The sequence below is a fragment of the Monodon monoceros genome, unplaced genomic scaffold (assembly GCF_005190385.1).
Source record: "Monodon monoceros isolate NGI ecotype Baffin Bay Population unplaced genomic scaffold, NGI_Narwhal_1 Super_Scaffold_20, whole genome shotgun sequence".
NCBI classification, from domain to species: Eukaryota; Metazoa; Chordata; class Mammalia; order Artiodactyla; family Monodontidae; genus Monodon; species Monodon monoceros.
The window spans coordinates 104154755-104178587 of record NW_021703777.1 but is presented as its reverse complement, the minus strand read 5'-3'; the positions used below and the strand labels follow the sequence as shown (position 1 = coordinate 104178587).

General features: G+C 35.5%; 1 protein-coding gene across 2 annotated transcripts in view; it reads left to right on the top strand.

Annotated features, from left to right (window-relative positions):
- TBCK (TBC1 domain containing kinase) overlaps positions 1-23833 on the top strand; it is a 228335-nt gene that overhangs the window by 51693 nt on the left and 152809 nt on the right. For both annotated transcript variants that reach the window (XM_029235214.1, XM_029235215.1), the window contains exons 6-12: positions 640-781; positions 14582-14642; positions 15968-16029; positions 16285-16346; positions 17282-17430; positions 19018-19156; positions 20478-20577. In XM_029235214.1, coding sequence (XP_029091047.1) covers positions 640-781; positions 14582-14642; positions 15968-16029; positions 16285-16346; positions 17282-17430; positions 19018-19156; positions 20478-20577 — 715 coding nt within the window. The remainder of the gene's footprint in view (positions 1-639; positions 782-14581; positions 14643-15967; positions 16030-16284; positions 16347-17281; positions 17431-19017; positions 19157-20477; positions 20578-23833) is intronic.

Genomic DNA, 23833 nt, shown 5'->3' with positions numbered 1-23833 from the left:
AGTTTTCAAAAAGAATGAGGCAAATCTATACTTATTTTTTTAGAATGATCTCTAAAATATCTTTTGAGTGAAAAAGGGTACAGAATAGTGCCTATAGTGTGCTTCCCTATGGGGCAATGATGATGGGTGATAAAGTTTATTTATACATACATATGTGTGGGTGACTGGAGTACAGAGATGGGAGAGAGTCTTACCTTTCAATTTATATATTTTTACAGATTTTGACATTGCTATTATTCAAAAGAATAAATACTATTTTCAAAGATAACATATGCTTTAAATAAGAGTTAAGTATAAAGAGAAGATAGGCAGTGAGGAAGAAGGAAAAAACACCTGGAAACCTGGAAAGCTGCAAGAAGGCAATATGTTAACACAGAGGAAAGCAAAGAAAGGAACTAATATTGCAGACACACGATAGGTTTTAAATTATTTGAGACTCATGTATTTGCTCTTGATTCCTAGACATAGAAGCCTGTATTATGGTTAGTTTAGAATTCTTCCTAGAAAGAGTTGTTCGTCTAATTGCATTGAGCTTTTATATAGGTCGTACTGTACTGATAGTAAAAATGTACCACTACATACTTCTTTCCCCCTTTCTAGCTCATAGTAATTATTCATTTCTAAAATATACCATTTTAGGTATCCATCATACTTGGCACCTGAGGTAATTGCACAAGGAATTTTCAAAACCAATGATCATGTGCCAAGTGAGAAACCGTTGCCTTCTGGCCCCAAATCAGATGTCTGGTCTCTTGGAATCATTTTATTTGAGCTTTGTGTGGTATGTATAAAGAAATAGTAAACTCATAAAAATAAATTGTGTTTCTTAGAAAAGTATTTTTGGATACGAAGGCTATTTAGTAATATCAATAGCATGTTTTTGCTTTGCAAATTGACTAGATAACAGAGAAAAAAATCTCAATTTGACTTCATAAAAAATCCTGTTTGACAATTTATTTGTATATTATTTTGGTATATCTAGAAATATTGACGCTTTTATTAAGTATTAAAAATATACACTGTACTGGGCTTCCCTGGCGGCGCAGTGGTTGAGTCCGCCTGCCGATGCAGGGGACACGGGTTCGTGCCCCAGTCTGGGAGGATCCCACATGCCGCGGAGTGGCTGGGCCCGTGAGCCATGGCCGCTGAGCCCGCACGTCCGGAGCCTGTGCTCCACAACGGGAGAGGCCACAACAGTGAGAAGCCCGCGTACCGCCAAAAAAAAAAAAAAAAAAAAAAAAAAATATATATATATATATATATATATATACACTGTACTAAGTGTAAAAAATTAAGCATATTTATAAACATTTACACTAAAACTGCTTACATGCTTTGGTATGTTCATGCTCTCTCTCCCTTCTGTGGTGGTATTTCTTCCTTAAATCCCTTCTCCTCTCTTATTCTGTCTCCTGTAAGACTGACTTTGTAACTGAGTTGGCTTTTTATGAGGCCTTCCTGAAATATCCTCTATATTTATTAGGGTAATAAAGACTATACAGCTATTAAAAACAAATGAATTAAAACTGCAGTAGCTTAAAAAACACAGATGTTTTTCTCCCTCATGTAACAGTCCACAGAAAGTTAGGGTGGGCTCTGTTCCACAGCATCATGAAAAAACTTAGGCTATCAGGAATGGCTCCACCATTCTCACCACCTGATTTCCAAAGATGCTCTCTTTATCCTCTTTTTTAGCTATAAGGAAGAAGAGGAGTGAATTCATGGTAACTGTCTTTAAAAAGATGATATAAAAGTTGCAGATATCAACTCTGTTCTTTTCACTAGTGGCACTTTACTCATGTGGCCACATGTAGGTTCAACAGAATACAAATGCCTAAATATTCAGAAAGAAGATCAGGATGGATTTGGAGAGACAACTAATATTTTGTCAATCCTCCCTCCAAATACCTGCCAGGGTTAGTTCCTGTCTTCTTTTCTCTCCTTTTCTATTTTAGCATTTGTCATGTTTGTCTACATGGACAATAAGGTCTTTAAAGGCACACATTTTTATTATTCATCTGTTGTTCTGTCTTCCAAGAGATATTTTTTAACATCTTTATTGGAGTATAATTGCTTTACAATGGTGTGTTAGTTTCTGCTTTATAACAAAGTGAATCAGCTATACGTATACATATGTTCCCATATCTGTTCCCTCTTGCGTCTCCCTCCCACCCTCCCAATCCCACCCCTCTAGGTGGTCACAAAGCACCGAGCTGATCTCTCTGTGCTATGCAGCTGCTTCCCACTAGCTATCTGTTTTACATTTGATAGTATATATAAGTCCACTCTCTTACTTCGTCCCAGCTTACCCTTCCCCCTCCGCATGTCCTCAAGTCCATTCTCTACGTCTTTGTTCCTGTCCTGACCCTAGGTTCTTCATAACCATTTTTTTTTCTTTTTAGAATCCATATGTATGTGTTAGCATACAGTATTTCTTTTTCTCTTTCTGACTTACTTCACTCTGTATGTCAGAATCTAGGTCCATCCACCTCACTACAAATACCTCAATTTCATTTCGTTTTATGGCTGAGTAATATGCCGTTGTATATATGTGCCACGTCTTCTTTATCCATTCATCTGTTGATGGACACTTAGGTTGCTACCATGTCCTGTATTGTAAATGGAGCTGCAATGAACATTGTGGTACATGACTCTTTTTGAATTATGGTTTTCTCAGGGTACATGCCCAGTAGTGCACTTGCTGGGTCGTACGGTAGTTCTATTTTTAGTTTTTTAAGGAACCTCCATACTGTTCTCCATAGTGGCTGTATCAATTTACATTCCCACCAACAGTGCAAGAGGGTTCCCTTTTCTCCACACCCTCTCCAGCATTTATTGTTTGTACATTTTTTGATGATGGCCATTCTGAACAGTGTGAGATGTTACCTCATTGTAGTTTTGATTTGCATTTCTCTAATGATTAGTGATGTTGAGCATCCTTTCATGTGTTTTTTGGCCATCTGTATATCTTCTTTGGAGACATGTCTGTTTAGGTCTTCTGCCCATTTTTGGATTAGGTTGTTTGTTTTTTTGATATTGAGCTGCATGAGCTGCTTGTAAATTTTGGAGATTAATCCTTTGTCAGTTGCTTCATTTTCAAATATTCTCTCCCATTCTGAGGGTTGTCCTTTTGTCTTGTTTATGGTTTCCTTTGCTGTGCAAAAGCTTTGAAGTTTCATTAGGTCCCATTTGTTTATTTTTGTTTTTATTTCCATTTCTCTAGGAAGTGGGTCAAAAAGGATCTTACTGTGATTTATGTCATAGAGTGTTCTGCCTATGTTTTCCTCTAAGAGTCTTACAGTGTCTGGCCTTACATTTAGGTCTTTAATCCATTTTTAGTTTATTTTTGTGTATGGTGTTAGGGAGTGTTCTAATTTCATTGTTTGACATGTAGCTGTCCAGTCTTCCCAGCACCACTTATTGAAGTGGCTGTCTTTTCTCCATTGTATATTCTTGTCTCCATTATCAAAAATAACATGACCATATTTGCGTGGTTTTATCGCTGGGGTTTCTATCCTGTTCCATTGATCTATATTTCTGTTTTTGTGCCAGTACCATACTGTCTTGATTACTGTAACTTTGTAGTAAGGTCTGAAGTCAAGGAGCCTGATTCCTCCAGCTCCGTTTTCCTTTCTCAAGATTGCATTGGCTATTCAGGGTCTTTTGTGTTTCCATACAAATTGTGCAATTTTTTGTTCTAGTCCTGTGAAAAATGCCATTGGTAGTTTCATAGGGATTGCATTGAATCTGTAGATTGCTTTGGGTAGTATAGCCATTTTCACAATGTTGATTCTTCCAATCCAAGAACATGATGTATCTCTCCATGTGTTTGTATCATCTTTAATTTCTTTCATCAGTGTCTTATAGTTTTCTACATACAGGTCTTTGGCCTCCTTAGGTAGGTTTATTCCTAGGTATTTTGTTCTTTTTGTTGCATTGGTAAATGGGAGTGTTTCCTTAATTTCTCTTTCAGATATTTCATCATTAGTGTTTAAGAATGCAAGTTATTTCTGTGCATTAATTTTGTATCCTGCTACTTTACCAAATTCATTCATTCGCTCTAGCAGTTTTCTGATAGAGTCTTTAGGACGCTCTGTGTATAGTGTCATGTCACCTGCAAACAGTGACAGCTTTACTTCTTCTTTTCCAATTTGGATTCTTTTTACTTCTTTTTCTTCTCTGATTGCTGTGGATAAAACTTCCAAAACAATGATGAGTAATAGTGGTGAAAGTAGGCAACCTTGTCTTTTTCCTGACCTTAGTGGAAATGCTTTCAGTTTTTCACCATTTAGAACAATGTTGGCTGTGGGTTTGTCATATATGGCCTTTATTATGTGGAGGTAAGTTCCCTCTTCACCTACTTTCTGGAGGGTTTTTATCATTAATGGATGTTGAATTTTGTCAGAAGCTTTTTCTGCATCTATTGAGATGATCATATGGTTTTTCTCCTTCAATTTCTTAATATGGTGTATCACATTGATTGATTTGCGTATACTGAAGAATCCTTGCATTCCTGGGAAGAAACCTACTTGATCATGGTGTATGATCCTTTTAATGTGCTGCTGGATTCTGTTTGCTAGTATTTTGTTGAGGATTTTTGCATCTATGTTCATCAGTGATATTGGCCTGTAGTTTTCTTTCTTTGTGACATCTTTGTGTGGTTTTGGTATCATGGTGATGGTGGCCTCGTAGAATGAGTTTGGGAGTGTTCCTTCCTCTGCAGTTTTTTTGAAGAGTTTGAGAAGGACGGGTTAGCTCTTCTCTAAATGTTTGATAGAATTCGCCTGTGAAGCCATCTGGTCCTGGGCTTTTGTTTGTTGGAAGATTTTTAATCACAGTCTCAATTTCAGTGCTAGTGATTGGTCTGTTTATTTTTTCTATTCTTCCCGGTTTAGTCTCGGAAGGTTGTGCTTTTCTAAGAATGTGTCCATTTCTTCCAGGTTGTCCATTTTATTGGCATATAGTTGCTTGTAGTAATCTCATGATCCTTTGTATTTCTGCAGTGTCAGTTGCTACTTCTCCTTTTTCATTTCTAATTCTGTTGATTTGTTTCTTCTCCGTCTTTTTCTTGATGAGTCTGGCTAATGGTTTATCAATTTTGTTTATCTTCTCAAGGAACCAGCTTTTAGTTTTATTGATCTTTGCTATCCTTTCCTTCATTTCATTTTCATTTATTTCTGATCTGATCTTTACGATTTCTTTCCTTCTGCTAACTTTGGGGTTTTTTTGTTCTTGTTTCTCTAATTGCTTTAGGTATATGGTTAGGTTGTTTATTTGAGATGTTTCTTGTTTCTTAAACTTTGCTATAAACTTCCCTCTTAGAACTGCTTTTGCTGCATCCCACAGGTTTTGGGTCATCATCTTTTCATTGTCATTTGTTTCTAGGTATTTTTTGATTTCCTCTTTGATTTCTTCAGTGATCTCTTGGTTATTTAGTAGTGTATTGTTTAGCCTCCATGTGTTTGTATTTTTTACAGATTTTTTCCTGTAATTGATACCTAGTCCCATAGTGTTGTGGTCAGAAAAGACCCTTGATACGCTTTCAATTTTCTTAAATTTACCAAGGCTTGATTTGTGACCCAAGATATGATGTATCCTGGAGAATGTTCCATGAGCACTTGAGAAGAAAGTGTATTCTGTTGTTTTTAGATGGAATGTCCTGTAAATATCAATTAAGTCCATCTTGTTTAATGTATCATTTAAAGCTTGTGTTTCCTTATTTATTTTCATTTTGAATGATCTGCCCACTGGTGAAAGTCGGGTGTTAAAGTCCCCTACTATTGTTGTGTTACTGTCAATTTCCCTATTTATGGCTGTTAGCATTTGCCTTATGTACTGAGGTGCTCCTATGTTGGGTGCATAAATATTTATAATTGTTATGTCTTCCTCTTGGATTGATCCCTTGATCATTATGTAGTGTCCTTCTTTGTCTCTTGTAATTGTCTTTGTTTTAAAGTCTGTTTTGTCTGATATGAGAATTGCTACTCCACCTTTCTTTTGATTTCCATTTGCATGGAATATATTTTTCCATCCCCTCACTTTCAGTCTGTATGTGTCCCTAGGTCTGAAGTGGGTCTCTTGTAGACTGCATATGCACGGGTCTTGTTTTTGTATCCATTCAGCCAGTGTATGTCTTTTGGTTGGAGCATTTAATCCATTTACATTTGAGGTAATTATCAATATGTATGTTCGTATTACCATTCTCTTAACTCTTTTGGGTTTGTTATTGTAGGTCTTTTCCTTCACTTGTGTTTCCTGCCTAGAGAAGTTCCTTAAGCATTTGTTGTAAAGCTGGTTTGGTGGTGCTGAATTCTCTTAGCTTTTGCTTGTCTGTAAAGGTTTTAATTTCTCCATCGAATCTGAATGAGATCCTTGCTGGGTAGAGTAATCTTGGTTGTAGGTTTTTCCCTTTCATCACTTTAAATATGTCCAGCCACTCCCTTCTGGCTTGCAGAGTTTCTGCTTAAAGATCAGCTGTTAACCTTATGGGGATTTCCTTGTATGTTATTTGTTGTTTTTCCTTTGCTGCTTTTATTATTTTTTCTTTGTATTTAATTTTTGATAGTTTGATTGATATGTGTATTGACGTGTTCCTCCTTGGATTTTTCCTGTATGAGACTCTCTGCACTTCCTGGACTTGATTAACTATTTCCTTTCCCATATTAGGGAAATTTTCTATTATAATCTCTTCAAGTATTTTCCCAGTCCCTTTCTTTTTCTCTTCTTCTTCTGGGACCCCTATAATTCAAATATTGGTGTGTTTAATGTTGTCACAGAGGTCTCTGAGAGTCTCCTCAATTCTTCTCATTCTTTTTTCTTTATTCTGCTCTGCAGTAGTTACTTGCACTCTTTTACCTTCCAGGTCACTTATCCATTCTTCTGCATCAGTTTTTCTGCTATTGATTCCTTCTAGAGAATTTTTAATTTCATTTATTGTGTCCTTCATCATTTTTTGTTTGCTCTTTAGTTCTTCTAGATCCTTGTAAAACGTTTCTTGTATTTTCTCCATTCTATTTCCAAGATTTGCATCCACTATTTCCAAGATTTGCATCCACTTTTTTTATCATTACTCTGAATTCTTTTTCAGGTAGCCTGCCTATTTCCTCTTCATTTGTTTGATGTGGTGGGTTTTTACCTTGCTCCTTCATCTGCTGTGTGTTTCTCTGTCTTCTCATTTTGCTTAACTTACTGTGTTTGGGGGTCTCCTTTTTGCAGGCTGCAGGTTCGTAGTTCCCATCATTTTTGGTGTCTGTCCCCAGAGGCTAAGGTTGGTTTAGTGGGTTGTGTAGGCGTCTTGGTGGAGGGGACTAGTGCCCGTGTTCTGCTGGATATGGCTGGATGTTGTCTTTCTTGTGGGCAGGACCACGTCTGGTGGTGTGTTTTGGGGTGTCTGTGGCCTTATGATTTTAGGCAGCCTCTCTGATAATGGGTGGGGTTGTTTTCTTGTCTTGCTAATTGTTTGTCGTAGGGTGTCCAGCACTGTAACTTGCTGGTCATTGAGTGGATCTGGGTTTTAGCATTGAGATGGAGATCTCTGGGAAAGCTTTTGCCATTTGATATTATGTGGGGCCAGTAGGTCTCTGGTGGATCAGTACCCTGCACTCGGCTCTCCCACTTTAGAGCTATAGGCCTGATACGCAGCCGGAGCACCAAGACCCTGTCAGCCACAAGGCTCAGAAGTAAAGGGAGAAAAAGGAAAGAATTAAAGAAAGAATAAAATAAAATAAAGTTAAAAAATTAAAATAAAAAACTATTAAAAGTAAAAAAATTAATAAGTAATTTCAAAAATGAAAAATAAACGAAAGAAAGAAGAGAGCAACCAAACCAAAAAACAAATCCACCAGTGATAAGAAGTGCTAAAATCTATACTAAAAACAACAACAACAACAAAAAACGGACAGACAGAACCCTCGGACAAATGTTAAAAGCAAAGCTATACAGACAAAAAAATGACACAGAGAAGCATACACATACACACTCACAAAAAGAGAAAAAGGAAAAAAATATATATACCGTTGCTCCCAAAGTCCACCTGCTCAATTTTGGGGTGATTCGTTGTCCACTCAGGTATTCCACAGATGCAGGGTATATCACGTTGATTGTGGAGATTTAATCTGCTGCTCCTGAGGCTGCTGGGAGAGATTTCCCTTTCTCTTCTTTGTTCACAGATCCTGGGGTTCAGCTTTGGATTTGGCCCTGCCTGTGCGTGTAGGTCGCCTGAGGGCATCTGTTCTTTGCTCAGACCTGACAGGGTTAAAGGAGGGGCTGATTAGGGGGCTCTGGCTCGCTCAGGCCGGGGAGGGGAGGGGTACGGAACGTGGGGGGAGCCTTAGGTGGCAGAGGCTGGTGTGATGTTGCAACAGCCTGAGGTGAGCTGTGACTTCTCCCGGGGAAGTTGTCCATGGATCATGGGACCCTGGCAGTGGTGGGCTGCACAGGCTCCTGGGATGGGAGGTGTGGCTAGTGACCTGTGCTTGCACACAGGCTTAACATTTCATGCCCGTCTCTGGTGTCCGCACTGATATCTGCGGCTTGCACCCGTCTCTGGAGCTTGTTTAGGCGGTGCTCTGAATCCTCTCTCCTTGCACACCCCAAAACAATGGTCTCTTGCCTCTTAGGCAGGTCCAGACTTTTTCCTGGACTCCCTCCCGGCTAGCTGTGGCGCACCAGCCCCCTTCAGGTTGTGTTCACGCAGCCAACCCCAGTCCTCTCCCAGGGATCTGACCTCCAAAGCCTGAGTCTCAGCTCCCAGCCCCGACCTGTCCCGGCGGGTGAGCGGACAAGCCTCTCAGGCTGTTGAGTGCTGGTCGGCACCAATCCTCTGTGCGGAATCTTTCTGCTTTTCCCTCTGCATCCCTGTTGCTGCACTCTCCTCCGTGGCTCCAAAGCTCCCCCCCCCCCCCCCCCCTGTCTCTGCCAGTGAAGGGGGCTTCCTAGTGTGTGGAAACCTTTCCTCCTTCACAGCTCCCTCCCAGAGGTGCAGGTCCTGTCCCTATTCTTTTGTCTATGTTTTTTCTTTTTTCTTTTGCCCTACCCAGGTACTTGGGAAGTTTCTTGCCTTTAGGGATGTCTGAGGTCTTCTGCCAGCGTTCAGTAGGTGTTCTGTAGGAGTTGTTCCACATGTAGTTGTATTTCTGATGTATTTGTGGAGAGGAAGGTGATCTCCACGTCTTACTCCTCCGCCATCTTGAAGGTCTCTCTCTTCCAGGAGATTTTTAAATTATTTTGGAAGTATTAACTCATTGATCTTTACCATATCTAAGATTTAGGATGACATTATGTTCTTCATTTTGTGTGTTTTCAGAACTAATTCAACAGTGGAGGAGGTAAAGCATAAGAGTTAAGAGACAGCCTTTTGTAGTCAGAGAACTGGGTTTGAAATCTAATGCAGCAAAATATAGTTGTATGACTTAGGGTAACTAACTTCTTAAGGCTTTGGTTCTACTTCCATGAATAATAATAGTACCTATATTGTAAAGCTGTTGGAAAAATTAAATGAAATAACGTATATAAAGTACTTAGTATAGGGTGTTGCTTTGCAAACAGTCCATAAATGGTAGCTTTTATTATTAATATTTAAATATTCACAAAAACATGGTAGCTTACACATTGGCACTGCTTTTTCTAAGGGAAAATGCCAGATTTTCTGATTCTTTGCTATCCTTTGTCTAGACCATCTTTCTTTTTGTTGGTATGAAATGATAGTGAATCTCATTTTTGTTTAAAATCATAGCCTAAATGAAGAATTTTATTGGAATGTGAAGTATACATAAGTGTAAATGTGAAGTATGTAGCTTTTCCTTTTTATTACCATCATTTATATTTAAACTCTTTACTAATGATCTAGGTATGTCTCATATGAGTAATTTGATTCAGCAAATGTTGATGAATCTTTACTGTGTGTATAGCAATGCAGTAGGAATAAACTGTGATTAAGGTGCATTGTCAAAGAGTTTATAATTTAATGTAAATTCATTAACTTTGAAGATAAACACAGAGAGCTGTGTGAATTCCAAGAAAGGAAATATTAATTCCATGATAGGGGCTTCATGACGTTTTTTTTTTCATGACATTTTAAGTGGTGCTCAAAGTTTAGAGTCCAGTTTTAAGACGGATTTAATCTTCTACCTCATCAAACCTTTAGATTTGATACAAAATATTAAGCTATTAATTGATAACACACCAACAATTAACAAAGGGAACTTTTGGCAGGTTAGAAATTTTAAGGAAATAGACGAAAAGCTATAGCACTTTGCTAGGAAGATCTTGCCATATTACCAGAAAGTCAGTATAGCTGCTCTTCACCCAGAAGTTTCCATAGTCCAAAACATGTATAGGAGAATTCTGTATCAAAAAATGAGTACATATCTAAGAAACACCAAGCATCTAAAGTTGGCCTCTACTATAAAAAAGGAACAACGAATAGAGTTTACATTTTATTACAAATAGAAAGGACTTTATAATAAATGTATGTGTTCTTTAAGAGATAAAGGAAACAATTCAATTTGTGAAACAATTACAGAAACTAGGAACCAAGAACATTTACTGAAAAAAAGCAAGAATCAGCTAAGAGTTTTAAGAGAAAAGAATGTAATTATTAAAATAAAGAACTAAATAAATGGATCATAGGAAACTGGACACACTGAACACTGAGTTAATCTCCCAGGATATGACACAAATAGATAAAAAGATTGAAAATATAAAAGAAATTTTAAAAGACAGACAAGATAGATTCAGATGTTCTAATATCTTATAATAGTATCAAAAGTAGAGAGTAAAGTTCTCAATTTGAAAGAACATACTAATTACCTTGCAAGGCAAAAGAAAAAAAAATCACAACATACAAACAACAACAACAAATAGCTAGAAATCTTATACTAAACTTTTAGGAGATGACTAATGATGAAATAGTGAGTAACATTTATTGAGTACTTCATAAGAGCCAGGTACTTTTCTAACGTATTTACATCTATTATCTCAATCCGTACTCTTGCCAGTCTTATAAAGTTTATCTAATTACTATCTTTACAGATTAGGAAATTGAGGTACAGAGAGGTTAAACAACCTGTCCTAGTTACATAGTAGTAACTAATTCAGCAGATTTGTGTCCATCAATCTGTGTCCAAAGCTTTATGTACCCTTAACCAACGTGCTAAGCTGCCTTTACTAAGCTCTGATGTCTTTATCAGTGTTGAGAAAATCTTAAAATGTGCCAGAGAAAAGACATATTACCTACAAAGAATAACAATTAGATTGGTATTAAACTTCTTAGCAGTGTGAATGCAAGAAAATAGTGGGACAGTGCCATCAAAGTGCTGAGAGGAAGGATTTTGAATTCTTTAAGTCACAAAACTACCAGTTGGGAGTAAGAATTAAACAAAGGATATAGTTGGCCCTCTGTATTTGTGGATTCTGCATCTACGGATTCAACCAACCATGGATTGAAAATATTTGAAAAAAAATTCCAGAAAGTTCCAAAAAGCAAAACTTAAATTTGCCATGCAACAGTACTGTTTACATAGCATTTACATTTTATTTATAACTATTTACATAGCATTTGCATTGTATTAGGTATTATAAGTAATCTAGAAATGATTTAAAGTATAAGGGAGGATGTGTGTAGGTTATATGCAAATACTATGCTACTTTAAATAAAGGACTTGAGCATCAGTGGATTTTGGTATCCAAGTAGGTCCTGGAACCAGTCCCCCCTGGATAGTGAGGGATGACTATACAGAATTTTGATAGACACAAAGAAAAAATTAGTAGTAGAGAAATAACATGAGTCTGAATAGTAGAGTGTGTTCACTGTATTGCAAGTAATCAAATTTAACTGCTTCGTGTGTGTGTGTGTGTATGTGTTTTCATCACAGGATAGATAAATAGTAAGCATTTAAACTGAAAAGTTATTTTGGAGCCATATCCTAGGAGACTTTGAATGCTGTATTGAGAGATTTATATTTAGTTATGTAAAGTATGGAGGACCATTTAAAGTTTTTAAGTAAACTGAAATCAATTATTATTTTTTACTTTTTTTTGCGGTACGCGGGCCTCTCACTGTTGCGGCCTCTCCCGTTGCGGAGCACAGGCTCCGGACACGCAGGCTCAGCGGCCATGGCTCACGGGCCTAGCCACTCCGCGACATGTGGGATCTTTCCGGACCGGGGCACGAACCTGTGTCCCCTGCATCAGCAGGCGGACTCTAAACCACTGCGCCACCAGGAAAGCCCTGAAATCAGTTAATTTTTTAAGGTGGTTCTTTTTTAAAAATTTTTATTGGAGTATAGTTGTTTACAATGTTGTGTTAGTTTCAGGTGTACAGCAAAGTGAATCAGTTATACATATATCAACTCTTCTTTAGATTCTTTTTTTTAGGTCGTTACAGAGTATTGTGTAGAGTTCCCTGTGCTATACAGTAGGTCCTTATTAGTTATCTATTTTATATATTGTAGTGTGTATATGTCAATCCCAATCTCCCAATTTATCCCTTTCCCCCTGGTAACCCTAAGATTGTTTTCTACATCTGTGACTCTATTTCTGTTTTGTAGATAAGTTCATTTGTTCTATTAGTTTAGATTCCACGTATAAGCAATATCATATGATATTTGTCCTTCTCTGTCTGACTTACATCACTCAGTAGGACAATTTCTAGGTCCATCCATTGTTGCTGCAAATGGCATTATTTTGTTCTGTTTTATGGCTGAGTGATATTTCATTGTGTATATGTACCACATCTTCTTTATTCATTCCTCTGTCAATGGACATTTAGGTTGCTTCCATGTCCTAGCTATCGTAAATAGTGCTGCAATGAACATTGGGGTGCATGTATCTTTGCGAATTATGGTTTTCTCAGAGTATATGCCCAGAAGTAGGATTGCTGGATCATATGGTAGCTCTTAGTTTAGTTTTTTTTTAAGAAACCTCCATACTGTTCTCCATAGAAGCTGTACCAATTTATCTTCCTACCAACAGTGTAGAAGGGATCCCTTTTCTCCACACCCTCTCCAGCATTTATTGTTTGTAGATTTTTTTGATGGTGACCGTTCTAACTAGTGTGAGGTGATCCCTCATTGTAGTTTTGATTTGTACTTTTCTAATAATTAGTGATGTTGAACATCTTTTCATGTGCTTTTTGGCCATCTGTATGTCTTCTTTGGATAAATGTCTGTTTAGATCTTCTACCCATTATTTTGATTGGGTTTTTTGTTTGTTTGTTTTGTTATTGAGCTGCATGAGCTGTTTGTATATTTTGGAGATTAATCCCTTGTCAGTTGCTTCATTTGCAAATACTTTCTCCCATTCTGTGGGTTGTCTTTTCGTTTTGTTTATGGTTTCCTTTGCTGTGCAAAAGCTTTTAAGTTTAATTAGGTCCCATTTGTTTATTTTTGTTTTTATTTTCATTACTCTAGGAGGTGGATCAAAAAAGGATCTTGCTTCGATTTATGTCAGAGAGTGTTCTGCCTGTGTTTTCCTCTACGAGTTTTATAGTATCTGGCCTTTAGGTCTACAAGATTAATGTTGATAGTAGTGTAAGTGATTGAGAAGAGAGAGAGGAATGGCAACTTGTTTTCAATGATCTCTCCACCTGTAGTTCTAATTTCATAAGTCTTCAAGAGATTTTTTTCCTCTGTATTAAAAAGACAAAAAAACAGAAAATCAGAGCCTCTTTTTTTCTAAAGACCAAGCTATCTTCTTAAGCCTTTTCCTTCTAAGTCTATTTAAATGATCATATAAGTTTAATTTGTTAATAATTAGAGAAACATAATAATAGCCAACATTTATGAAGCATTTTCTTTATTCAGAAAATGCTAAGCACTTTTTTATACATCATATAACCTTCACTGTACCCTGTGTGGCATGTATAGTTAATATTCCAATTTATAAATGAGAGAAGTGAAGCTTAAGGTGGTTAAGTAATTTGCCCAAATTATATAATTGGTGGTAGAAAGTCCAACTTGGCACTCGGTAGTCGCTCAACACTTGATCATTAGTTAAAGTTGTAAGTGTTTGATTTAAGACTCCATTCCAAGGAGCCCCATGAAGCCAACTATTAAGGAAACAACTAAAATACAATGTATGTGTCTTATAAAGAAATATACCAGGTGCTATGGGAACACAAAAATGGTTGTCTTAAGTCACTTTGGGAAGAGGAAGGAGTGTCATGGAATGTTTCTTAATGGAGATAACAGACTACCTGGATCATGCTATATAAGTAAGAATTAATTGGGTAGATGAAAGGGTAATATGGCATCTTGGTCTTTTAATCAAATAAGACTCCTGGAGTTCCTCTAGACCACCAGGTATATGTAGGTCTCAAAAATGAAGAATGCTTGAGATCAAACTAAAATGTAATGATCCTTAGATATATGAAATGCTTAAGTGTTAAATATTATGCAACATTTAAAAGAATGTTACATCACCAATGATTTTTCTTTAGTGGAGCCAACTCAAAAAATCTAATAAAACCTCTGAAGAGAAATAGAGGTAACTGATAAAATCATTTTCAGCGCTGAAAAAACAAGACCTCCCTGTGAAGAATGATGTAAATGTTAACAAGAATTTCTTTTCTCATTTTATTTAGGGAAGAAAACTATTTCAGAGTTTGGATATTTCTGAAAGACTAAAATTTTTGCTTACACTGGGTAAGTGTCTCACAATTGATTATCTTTCAACTATAAATATAATCTTTAGTGACAGTGGTTATGCATATTGAGAACGTGTTCTTCAAAATAGTGGATACACTGAAATATCCTCACTTTCTTTAATTTTCTAATGATCAGTGGTAAGCATTAACAGGACAGTTTAAGAAGTGCCTTTGAAGTATTATAGGACAGCTTTCCTCATTCACTAAGGAATTATAATGTACATGGATATAATCTTAGCATGATCTAGCCAAGTAAACTAACTTGTGAAATCAAAATATGAGATTATAAAATTGTACTTCACTGTCGCAGTTGCCTTCAGGCAATGTATTGTAACTTTTCAGCTTTCTACTTGGTGAATTGTGTGAATAATGACTGAGGAAGAATGTTTATTTTTCCTTACAACAAGCTCATGTATTTTACATGTATATAATGCAAATATTTGTCATTCACATTTATAAAAATTTGTGTAATCCACTTTAGAGTGGAATAATTTAAGCACGTGTGGTAAAAAAGGAGAGAAAAACAGTGATAGAGCACTTTGTGTAAAAGTGACAGATTGGTGTCCAGGTTAATAGGGTCTACAAATAAGGATTTGTATAGAATAATATTAGTAAATATTAAATGATAATGAATTGTAAATAAAATTTTATAACATTTACCTCTTTAATGTCAAAGATTGATAATATAGCTATTAAGGAGTCTTAGAGATCTATAAATGTTATCTACAGATTAGAACTTATACTTTTTTTTTAAATTTTATTTAATTTTTTTTTTATACAGCAGGTTCTTCTTAGTCATCCATTTTATACCCATCAGTGTATACATGTCAATCCCAATCCCCCAATTCATCACACCACCACCACCACCCTCCGCTGCTTTCCCCCCTTGCTGTCCATACGTTTGTAGAACTTATACTTTAAATCCCAGAGAAACGTGCGTACATTCTTCAAATTGTATTTAATAAAAATAAATTAGTCTTATAATCGTAAAAATATACTAAAGCCTTTTTAAATAGTAATATGTGTATATACATATAGAGAGAGAGGGGGGAAGAGAGAAGGAGAGAATCTTTACCTCCTTGAATTACTGCTTTAACTCACTATTTAAGGTGCTTTCAGTATCTATGATACAATTAATACTTAGTGTTTGAAGTATTTATTTTTATCAAAGCATGTAAGGAAAGTTGAAAAAGTCTCAAGCTTTTTAATATTCCAAGTTCTAAAACTGAATTACATAATTAAAAAAATTTTATTAGAGTTCAATTCCCAGTTAGTATAAGTTAGAAAAGCAGCTTTAATTCATATAATTTTTCTGTTTTATAGACTGCATAGATGACACTATAATAGTTCTGGCTGAAGAGCATGGTTGTCTGGACATTATAAAGGTTTGTCGTTAATCTGTTATTGAAAATTTATTTATTCTGCATACTTGGGATTCAATAGCAAACTATTTTAAAGCTATGTTTATTTCTGTTTAGATATCTGCTTTTTGACAGAGTGACAAACTAATATGAATTTCTTTAAAGTCCAAATAAAAACTTTCAAAAAAAGTCAAAACATTGTAAAGTAGCAAACATTTAAGTAATATACATTTTTAAATGGATTTTTAAAAATAATTCTTTTCTCTCTCTATTTACCAGGAGCTTCCTGAAAATGTGATAGATCTTTTGAAGAAGTGCCTCACCTTCCACCCCTCTAAAAGGTTGATATCAAGAGTTTGGGATTATTACTGAGATCTTAGCATATAAGTAGTTAAGTTTTTAATACTAAAGGGTTAAATAAGAATATTAACATATATAGTAGTACATGATTGATATTGGTATCATAATTGTTAGTTATGGCTTTAATGTATGGTAATAAAAGAAGAAAAAAGAATTAACCATGGTTAGAAAACTGGCATATACCAAAAGCAGTTACTAGTTCATTTCCTAGCCTCCAATTAGAAAATCAGCTAAACTGTGGAATATAGATATGCCTAGATACAAATGATATGAGAAAAATGAAAACAAACGTTTATTGGCAAATATGTATTATAGAAAAGAACTTAGATAAATGGTGAGGTAAGTTAATAATTGTTGATAATATAAAAGGATTTCTTAGAAGTTTTATTATTTATTTTCATTTGATGATGTCATTGTTAGCCATCCAGTTGTCCCTAAACTCAGTAAGTATATAATATTTGAAAATAATATATTCTAATTTGTCTTTAGGAAAACATTTCCTAAAGAGAGGAATGGTATTAAAAGCATAGTTTTGTGTAAATATACCACATAAACTAAGAGAGTAGGAAGAAAATCAGAAGATTTTATCAGTTTACAATTTTATTATTTAATTAAGGTATTCAGTAAAGCAGGTATATGATGGTCAAGCTAAAAGTAAAAAATGGAGATGCTCATATGTAATAATTTTTTATCATAAAGTACAAAAAGCACAACAAAGGTAAAAAAGTCAGCATTTATTTACAGTCACTTGATTCTCTTTTTAAAGGTATATATCTAGACTCTAATAAGGAGAACTTTATTATTTTCTATACTAATGAGGTAATTTTGACTTTTAACTATCCCTTGAAGTGTGCCATTATTCTAGGAAAATTTTAATGACTTTCATTCATGTTCCGTATTTTAAATATTTCTTAAGGCCAACCCCAGATGAATTAATGCAGGACAATGTATTCAGTGAAGTGTCACCTTTATACACTCCTTTTACCAAACCTACCAGCCTGTTTTCTTCTTCTCTGAGATGTGCCGATTTAACTCTGCCTGAGGATATCAGTCAGCTGTGTAAAGGTAATGATAAATACAACAAAGGATAGAAGTAATTCTGGAAGTGATTAAAATATAACCTAACATTTTAGTCCTTTAAATTTAATTTCTTTGGAGCAAGAAATTTAAGAATCAAGGAAAGGAAGTAGCACCAAACAAAAATTTTTTTATTATGTAAACCAAGGTCTTATTTTCATCTCAAATCTTAATGCTAAAATGGAATTTCTACTACAACAATATTTGTATATCATATTTCATAAAATTTATTATAAATGATCTCAAAAAATCATATTATTGATAGGAAGTCCATATCATTATATTCCATGTTTGTAACAGAATATCACCTTTTCTCTTTTAATTCCTCTCTGAAGATTACAACTCTCAGAATGTGTGTTTTAGGGACACCAGTATGTTACCTTTATACTGAAAAATTATCACTACATAAGTTGTGGCAGGAAATACTTACTGAACATTGGTTCAATCAAATATTTATTGAGTTTCTACTATGTTCCATACACTGTATCTGCAAGTATCATTTTTGCCAAATGGGGAGGCAGACAGACATTCAGTCACACAATTACTGTTATAAATGAAGGTTAGTACGCACGTAGTAAGTGGAAGCAAAGCCTCCCTGAGATATAAAGAAGGACTTCTCAAAAGAGGCAGAAATTGCCTCAAGACATAAAGATGGGACAGTGTGTGTTGGTTGCCTACCCAAGTGCTTTTTTCTGCCCTTCTTTCTTTCCTGCAGAGCTTGATATATCTGTTATGTATATCCCATATGTCTCTGATACAGAGGGTAAAAATTACACTTTTTTCTCAAAGAAACTGAATACACAACCAATATGTATGTCTGCATTTAATCCTCTGCATTTTGTAGTATGACTATTCTTTTTTATTTTTTAAATAAGCAAGAGAATTTGCTTATGAAGCTAGACTTGGATTACCACCAAATGAGCAGATTTCCTCCCCTCCCCTCCAGAATCTTAAAAATTTATATATAGAGGCCTTAGTTGGGTTCAATTGTGTATTCAGTGCAGACAATCTCAACACCACACATCTATCTCAAGGCTGTATTCTTGGAGCAGCTTCTGGGAGTGGGGAAGGCAAGCTGAACGCACTTTCCAAGGACAGGGGAAGGTGTGGGAGCCTCAATTTGCCAGGGTCCAGCTTGACATCAACTGGCTTTCATGTCTTTTTGATGACCTCCTTCAATAGGAGGAATACATAATGATGGGGTTCCAGGAAGGCCTCCCTAAGAAGTGCTACTCTGGCACACAGATTATTTTCAGCTAAAAATAAGCAAGGCCCAAAAGACTCATAAAGAACTTTTGGACTTTCCCCTGTTTAAAAGAATTGAAGATGGAAGACCTGTTCCAGGAAAGAGTTATCACCCACAGATAATTACAGAAAATATGAACTCAGTGTGGTAAACAGGGAGGAACCTAGCAAGGCCCCTTTGATCAGAGTCCTCTCTGTGTAGTATGACTATTCTAAAGGGAATCTTATTATGTTCTTCAGTTTTTACTTTTTTATAATGTCAGCTATTATTGCCTGTTGCCTTTTAATAAAAACAGAAGGTGTGATAGCTTTTTAATTTTCCATTAATAGATTTAAGCAGTGATTACCTGGCAGAAAGATCTATTGAAGAAGTGTATTACCTTTGGTGTTTAGCTGGAGGTGACTTGGAAAAAGAGCTTGTGAACAAGGAAATCATTCGATCCAAACCACCTATCTGCACACTCCCCAAGTAAGGAAAGAAAACTTCTCTTGGAAATGAGAAAAATCTAGTAATAACTTCTTTTTAATTTGATATTTTTTTTCTTTTGGTAGACATTCCAAGTCAGTGATTATGAAAGCAGTTGGGAGTCAATACCTTGTTTTCTTGGCAGGAGTTCCTAATTGCAGAGTTCCCATCAGTGTTTTTATTATTTTAATAAATATGGTTTTTTAATAAATAATTTGTTTTATGATCTATTTGAAGTAATATTGAAGTTAATATTATGGAACATCTCACAATAGTTGGTGATCAATAAAAGAAAAAATGTACAAATCAGAAAGAACAGTAATGTTTAAGAGAGTTAATAAACTAGGCTAGTGTTCCCATTATGAGGAACTATTTTTTTTACTTCTAATGATATTTTAAAATGTACTCAGTGACCTCAATGCTTGTGCTAGAGATCATCATGGTGCTAAATCACTGTTGAGTAAAATCTGCAGAACTACATAAGGTCTTGGACACCATCCTGTAAATTATCTAGAAGTTAAATAACAATACAACCCTAAGGGCCAAAATTGTCACTGTTCCATTGCTCTTCGTATTTATTCATAAAGAAGAGAACCTGAATCTCTTTCCACCAGTGCCTTAAAGTTTTAATTTTAGATTTTAGAACTAGATTTGATCTTTGTAGGTAACTGTAGAATTCATCTGCTGATCATTTTTTTCTTCACATGTAAATTTTAGGTTAATTATTTGAATACACCACTAGCTCTCTACATTTTTCCCCTCTTAAGCTGATTTTTAAATATTACTTTAATTATACTGTTCACACAATGAATTAAGTAGAAAATTAGGAAATAAGATGATGGAAATTATAAGAATAAATGGTTTGAAGGATATAAAAATTCTCAAAAGTAATTCTCTAAAATTCTAAATGCATCAGTATTCTTTCTCCTGAGGAGTTATCATCATTAGCATCTTTCTTTCTTGTTCCCTTTATCATTTTTTACTCATATAAACTTCCTCAGGAACACATTTACATACTGTCAGAAGAGTAATTTAATCATTGCACCTGCATGAGCAGAGAGTATAAATCATACTCTTGTATTACTAAAATGCTTTATATTTATATACTGTATTTATACCAATTCAACATATATTTAAAAATGAAAATTTTTTGGAGAAATTTCAACCAACAGTTACTTTTTTATTAACCCATTCAGTCTAAAATTTCTTTTTTTCTTTTGTTGAAGAGATTGATAATTTAGAATAAATTTTCTACAAGAAACAATCAATCAGATTTCTGTGCTCACTAAAATAATTAAAAATAATTTTTTTAATCTCCTTTCAGTTTTCTCTTTGAAGATGGTGAAAGCTTTGGACAAGGTCGAGATAGAAGCTCACTATTAGATGACACCACTGTGACATTGTCATTATGCCAGCTAAGAAATGTAAGAATGGTATTTTGGCAGATTTGCTTCAGAACTTTCTCCCTTCCTTCCTTCTGTTTTTTTTTTAATAAAACCTTACAGATACACATGAATCCTTAAATTTCTGCCTGGTACTATAAAATATGTGAGAGTTTCTTTAAGGTATGTGCCCAGGAGTGGCATTGTTGGAAAATAGGATCTGTACATCATCAGCTTAGTATATGTTGTTATATTGTCTGTTCATACAAGTGGCCTTATCACTTTATCTTTTTACTATCGTTGGATAAGGGTTCTCATTTGTCCACATATGTGATAGCACATGGTCTTATCAAATTAAAAAAAATTATTGTTCTGAAAGGTGTAGAATGGTATTTTACTATAATACTAATTTTCAATTTCCTGATTTTAGTACAGTTATGAGCCTTTTCATATTTTTTGCCATTTGCTTACCTCTCTGTACATTACTAGTTCATATCTCTTGCCAGTTTTTTTGCGTGATTTCTTACTGATTTGAGGACTTTTAAAAATGTATTCATTTACACAACCTTTGTTGGGTATACAGGCATACCTCAATTATCACACTTAGCTTTATTGCACTTCAGAGATATTGCATTTTTTACAAATTGAAGGTTTGTGGAAACCATGCATCAGGCAAGTCTCTTGGCACCATCTTCCCAACAGCATTTGCTCACTTTGTGTCTCTGTGTCACATTTTGGTAATTCTTGCAGTATTTCAAACTTTTTCATTATTATTATATTTGTTATGGTAATCTGTGATTAGTGATTTTTATGTTACTGCTGTAATCATTTTGGGGCACCACGAGCTATGCCCACATAAGATGGTGAACTTAGTCTGTAAATGTATGTTCTGACCATTCCACCAACTGACTGTTCCATCTCTCTCCCTCTTCCCCGGCCTCCCTATTCTCTGAGATACAACAGTGTTGAAACTAGGCCAGTTAATAACCCTACAGTGGCCTCTAAGTGTTAAAGTGAAAGGAAGAGTTTCTCATCTCTCACTTTAAATCAAAAGTTAGAAATGATTAAGCTTATTATTGATGAAGGTGTGTCAAAACGTGAGATAGTCCAAAAGCTAGGCCTTTCACACCAAACAGCCAAGTTGTGAATGCAAAGAAAAAATACTTAAAGGAAATTAAAAGTGCTACTCCAGTGAACAGTGATCTTGATAGAAGATGAAACCAGCCACAACATTCCCTTAAGCCAAAGCCTAATCCAGAGCAAGGTCCTAACTCTCTTCAATTCTGTGAAGACTGAGAAGGGTGAGGAAGCTGCAGAAGAAAAATTTGAAGCTAACAGCGCTTGATTCATGAGTTATAAGAAAAGAAGCCATCTCTAGAACATAACAGTGCAAGATGAAGTCAGCAAGTACTGATGTAGAATCTGCAGGAAGTTATCCAGAAGATGTAACTAACATAAGTAATGAATGTGGCTACACCAAACAACAGATTTTCCGTGTAGATGAAACAGCCTTCTATTGGAAGAAGATGCCATCTAGACTTTCATAGCTAGAGAGGAGAAGTCAATGCCTGGCTTCAAAGTACAGACTGAGTCTCTTGTTTGGGGCTAATGCTGCAGCTGGTGACTTTAAGTTGAAGCCAATGCTAATTTACCATTTTGAAAATTTTAAGACCTTTAAGAATGATGCTCAGTCTATTCTGCGTATGCTCTATCAGTGGAACAATAAAGCCTGTATGACAGTACATCTGTTTACAGCATGGTTTATTGAATATTTTAAGCCCACTATTGAGACCCACTGCTCAGAAAAATGATTCCTTTCAAAATGTTACTGCTCACTGACAATGCACCAGGTTACCCAAGAGCTCTGATGGAGATGTACAACAAGACTAATGTTGTTTTCATGCCTGCTAACATCCATTCTGCTGCCCTCAGATCAAGTCATTTTGACTTTCAAGTTTTATCCTTTAAGAAATAAGTAAGGCTATAACTGCCATAGATAGCAGTTTATCTGATGGATCTGAGAAAAGTCAACTGAAAACCTTCTGGAAAGGATTCACCATTCTAGATGTCATTAAGAACGTTCATGATTCATGGGAAGAAGTCAAAATATCAACATTAACAGGAATTTAGAAGAAGTTGAATCCCCAACCCTCGTGGAAGATTTTGAGAGGTTCAAAAATTCAGGGCAGGAAGGAACTGCAGATGTGTTGGAAATTGCAAGAGAACCAAAATTAGAAGTGGAGCCTGAAGATGTGATGGAACTGCTGCAATCTCATGATCAAACTTTAAATGATGGGTAAGGATTTGCTTGCTATGGATGAGCAAAGAGAGTGGTTTCTTCAGATGGAATCTACTCCTGGTGATGATGCCGTGAAGATGTTGAAATGACAACAGAGGATTTAGAATATTACTTAAACTTAGTTGATAAAGCAAGCAGCAGGTTTTGAGAGGATTGACTCCAATTTTGAAAGAAATTCTGCTGTGGGTAAAATGCTATCAAACAGCGTTGCCTGCTACAGAGAAAACATTCATCAGAGGATGTGTCAACTGATGGGGCTGTCTTCATTGCTGTCCTATTTTAAGGAGTTGCCAGGGCCACCCAACCTTCTGCAACCAGGAGCCTGGTCAGTCAGCAAGCCCTCAGCATCGAGGCAAGACTCCCCCCCAGCAAAAAGGTTATGACTTGCTGAAAGCTCAGGTGCCAGTTAGCAGGTTTTTTTAGCAATAAAGTATTTTTAATTAAGGTTTGTGTATGGTCTTTTTTTTTTTCTACATAATGCTATTGCACACTTAATAGACTACAGTATAGTATAAATAGCTTTCATATATACTGGAAAACCAAATAATTTGTGTGACTTGCTTTATTGTGATATTTGCTTTATTATGGTCGTCTGGAACCAAGCTCATGGTATCTTTGAGGTATGCCTGTATGTGGTGCGTTTATGTTCTCACCTGTGGCTTTTCCTTTAACTTTTTGATGGTGTCTTTTAATGAATAGAGTTCTTAATTTTATCAATGCTTTTCTTTATAGTCAAATATGTTTTGATATATTTTGCTTATTGTAACATTTAAATTTAATGTTAACATTTACCAAGGTTACAAATACATTTTTATGAAGTTCTTCTGTATTTTCTTCTAAAAGATTTAGACCTTTTTTTCCACATTTTCCATTAATTCACCTGTATTTTTTTTTTTTTTAGTAAGATGTGAGGTAGGTATCCAAAATCACATTTCATTCATAAGAAATAATCCCTTGTCTCAGCACTACATATTGAATAATTCACTCTTTGGTTTTTTG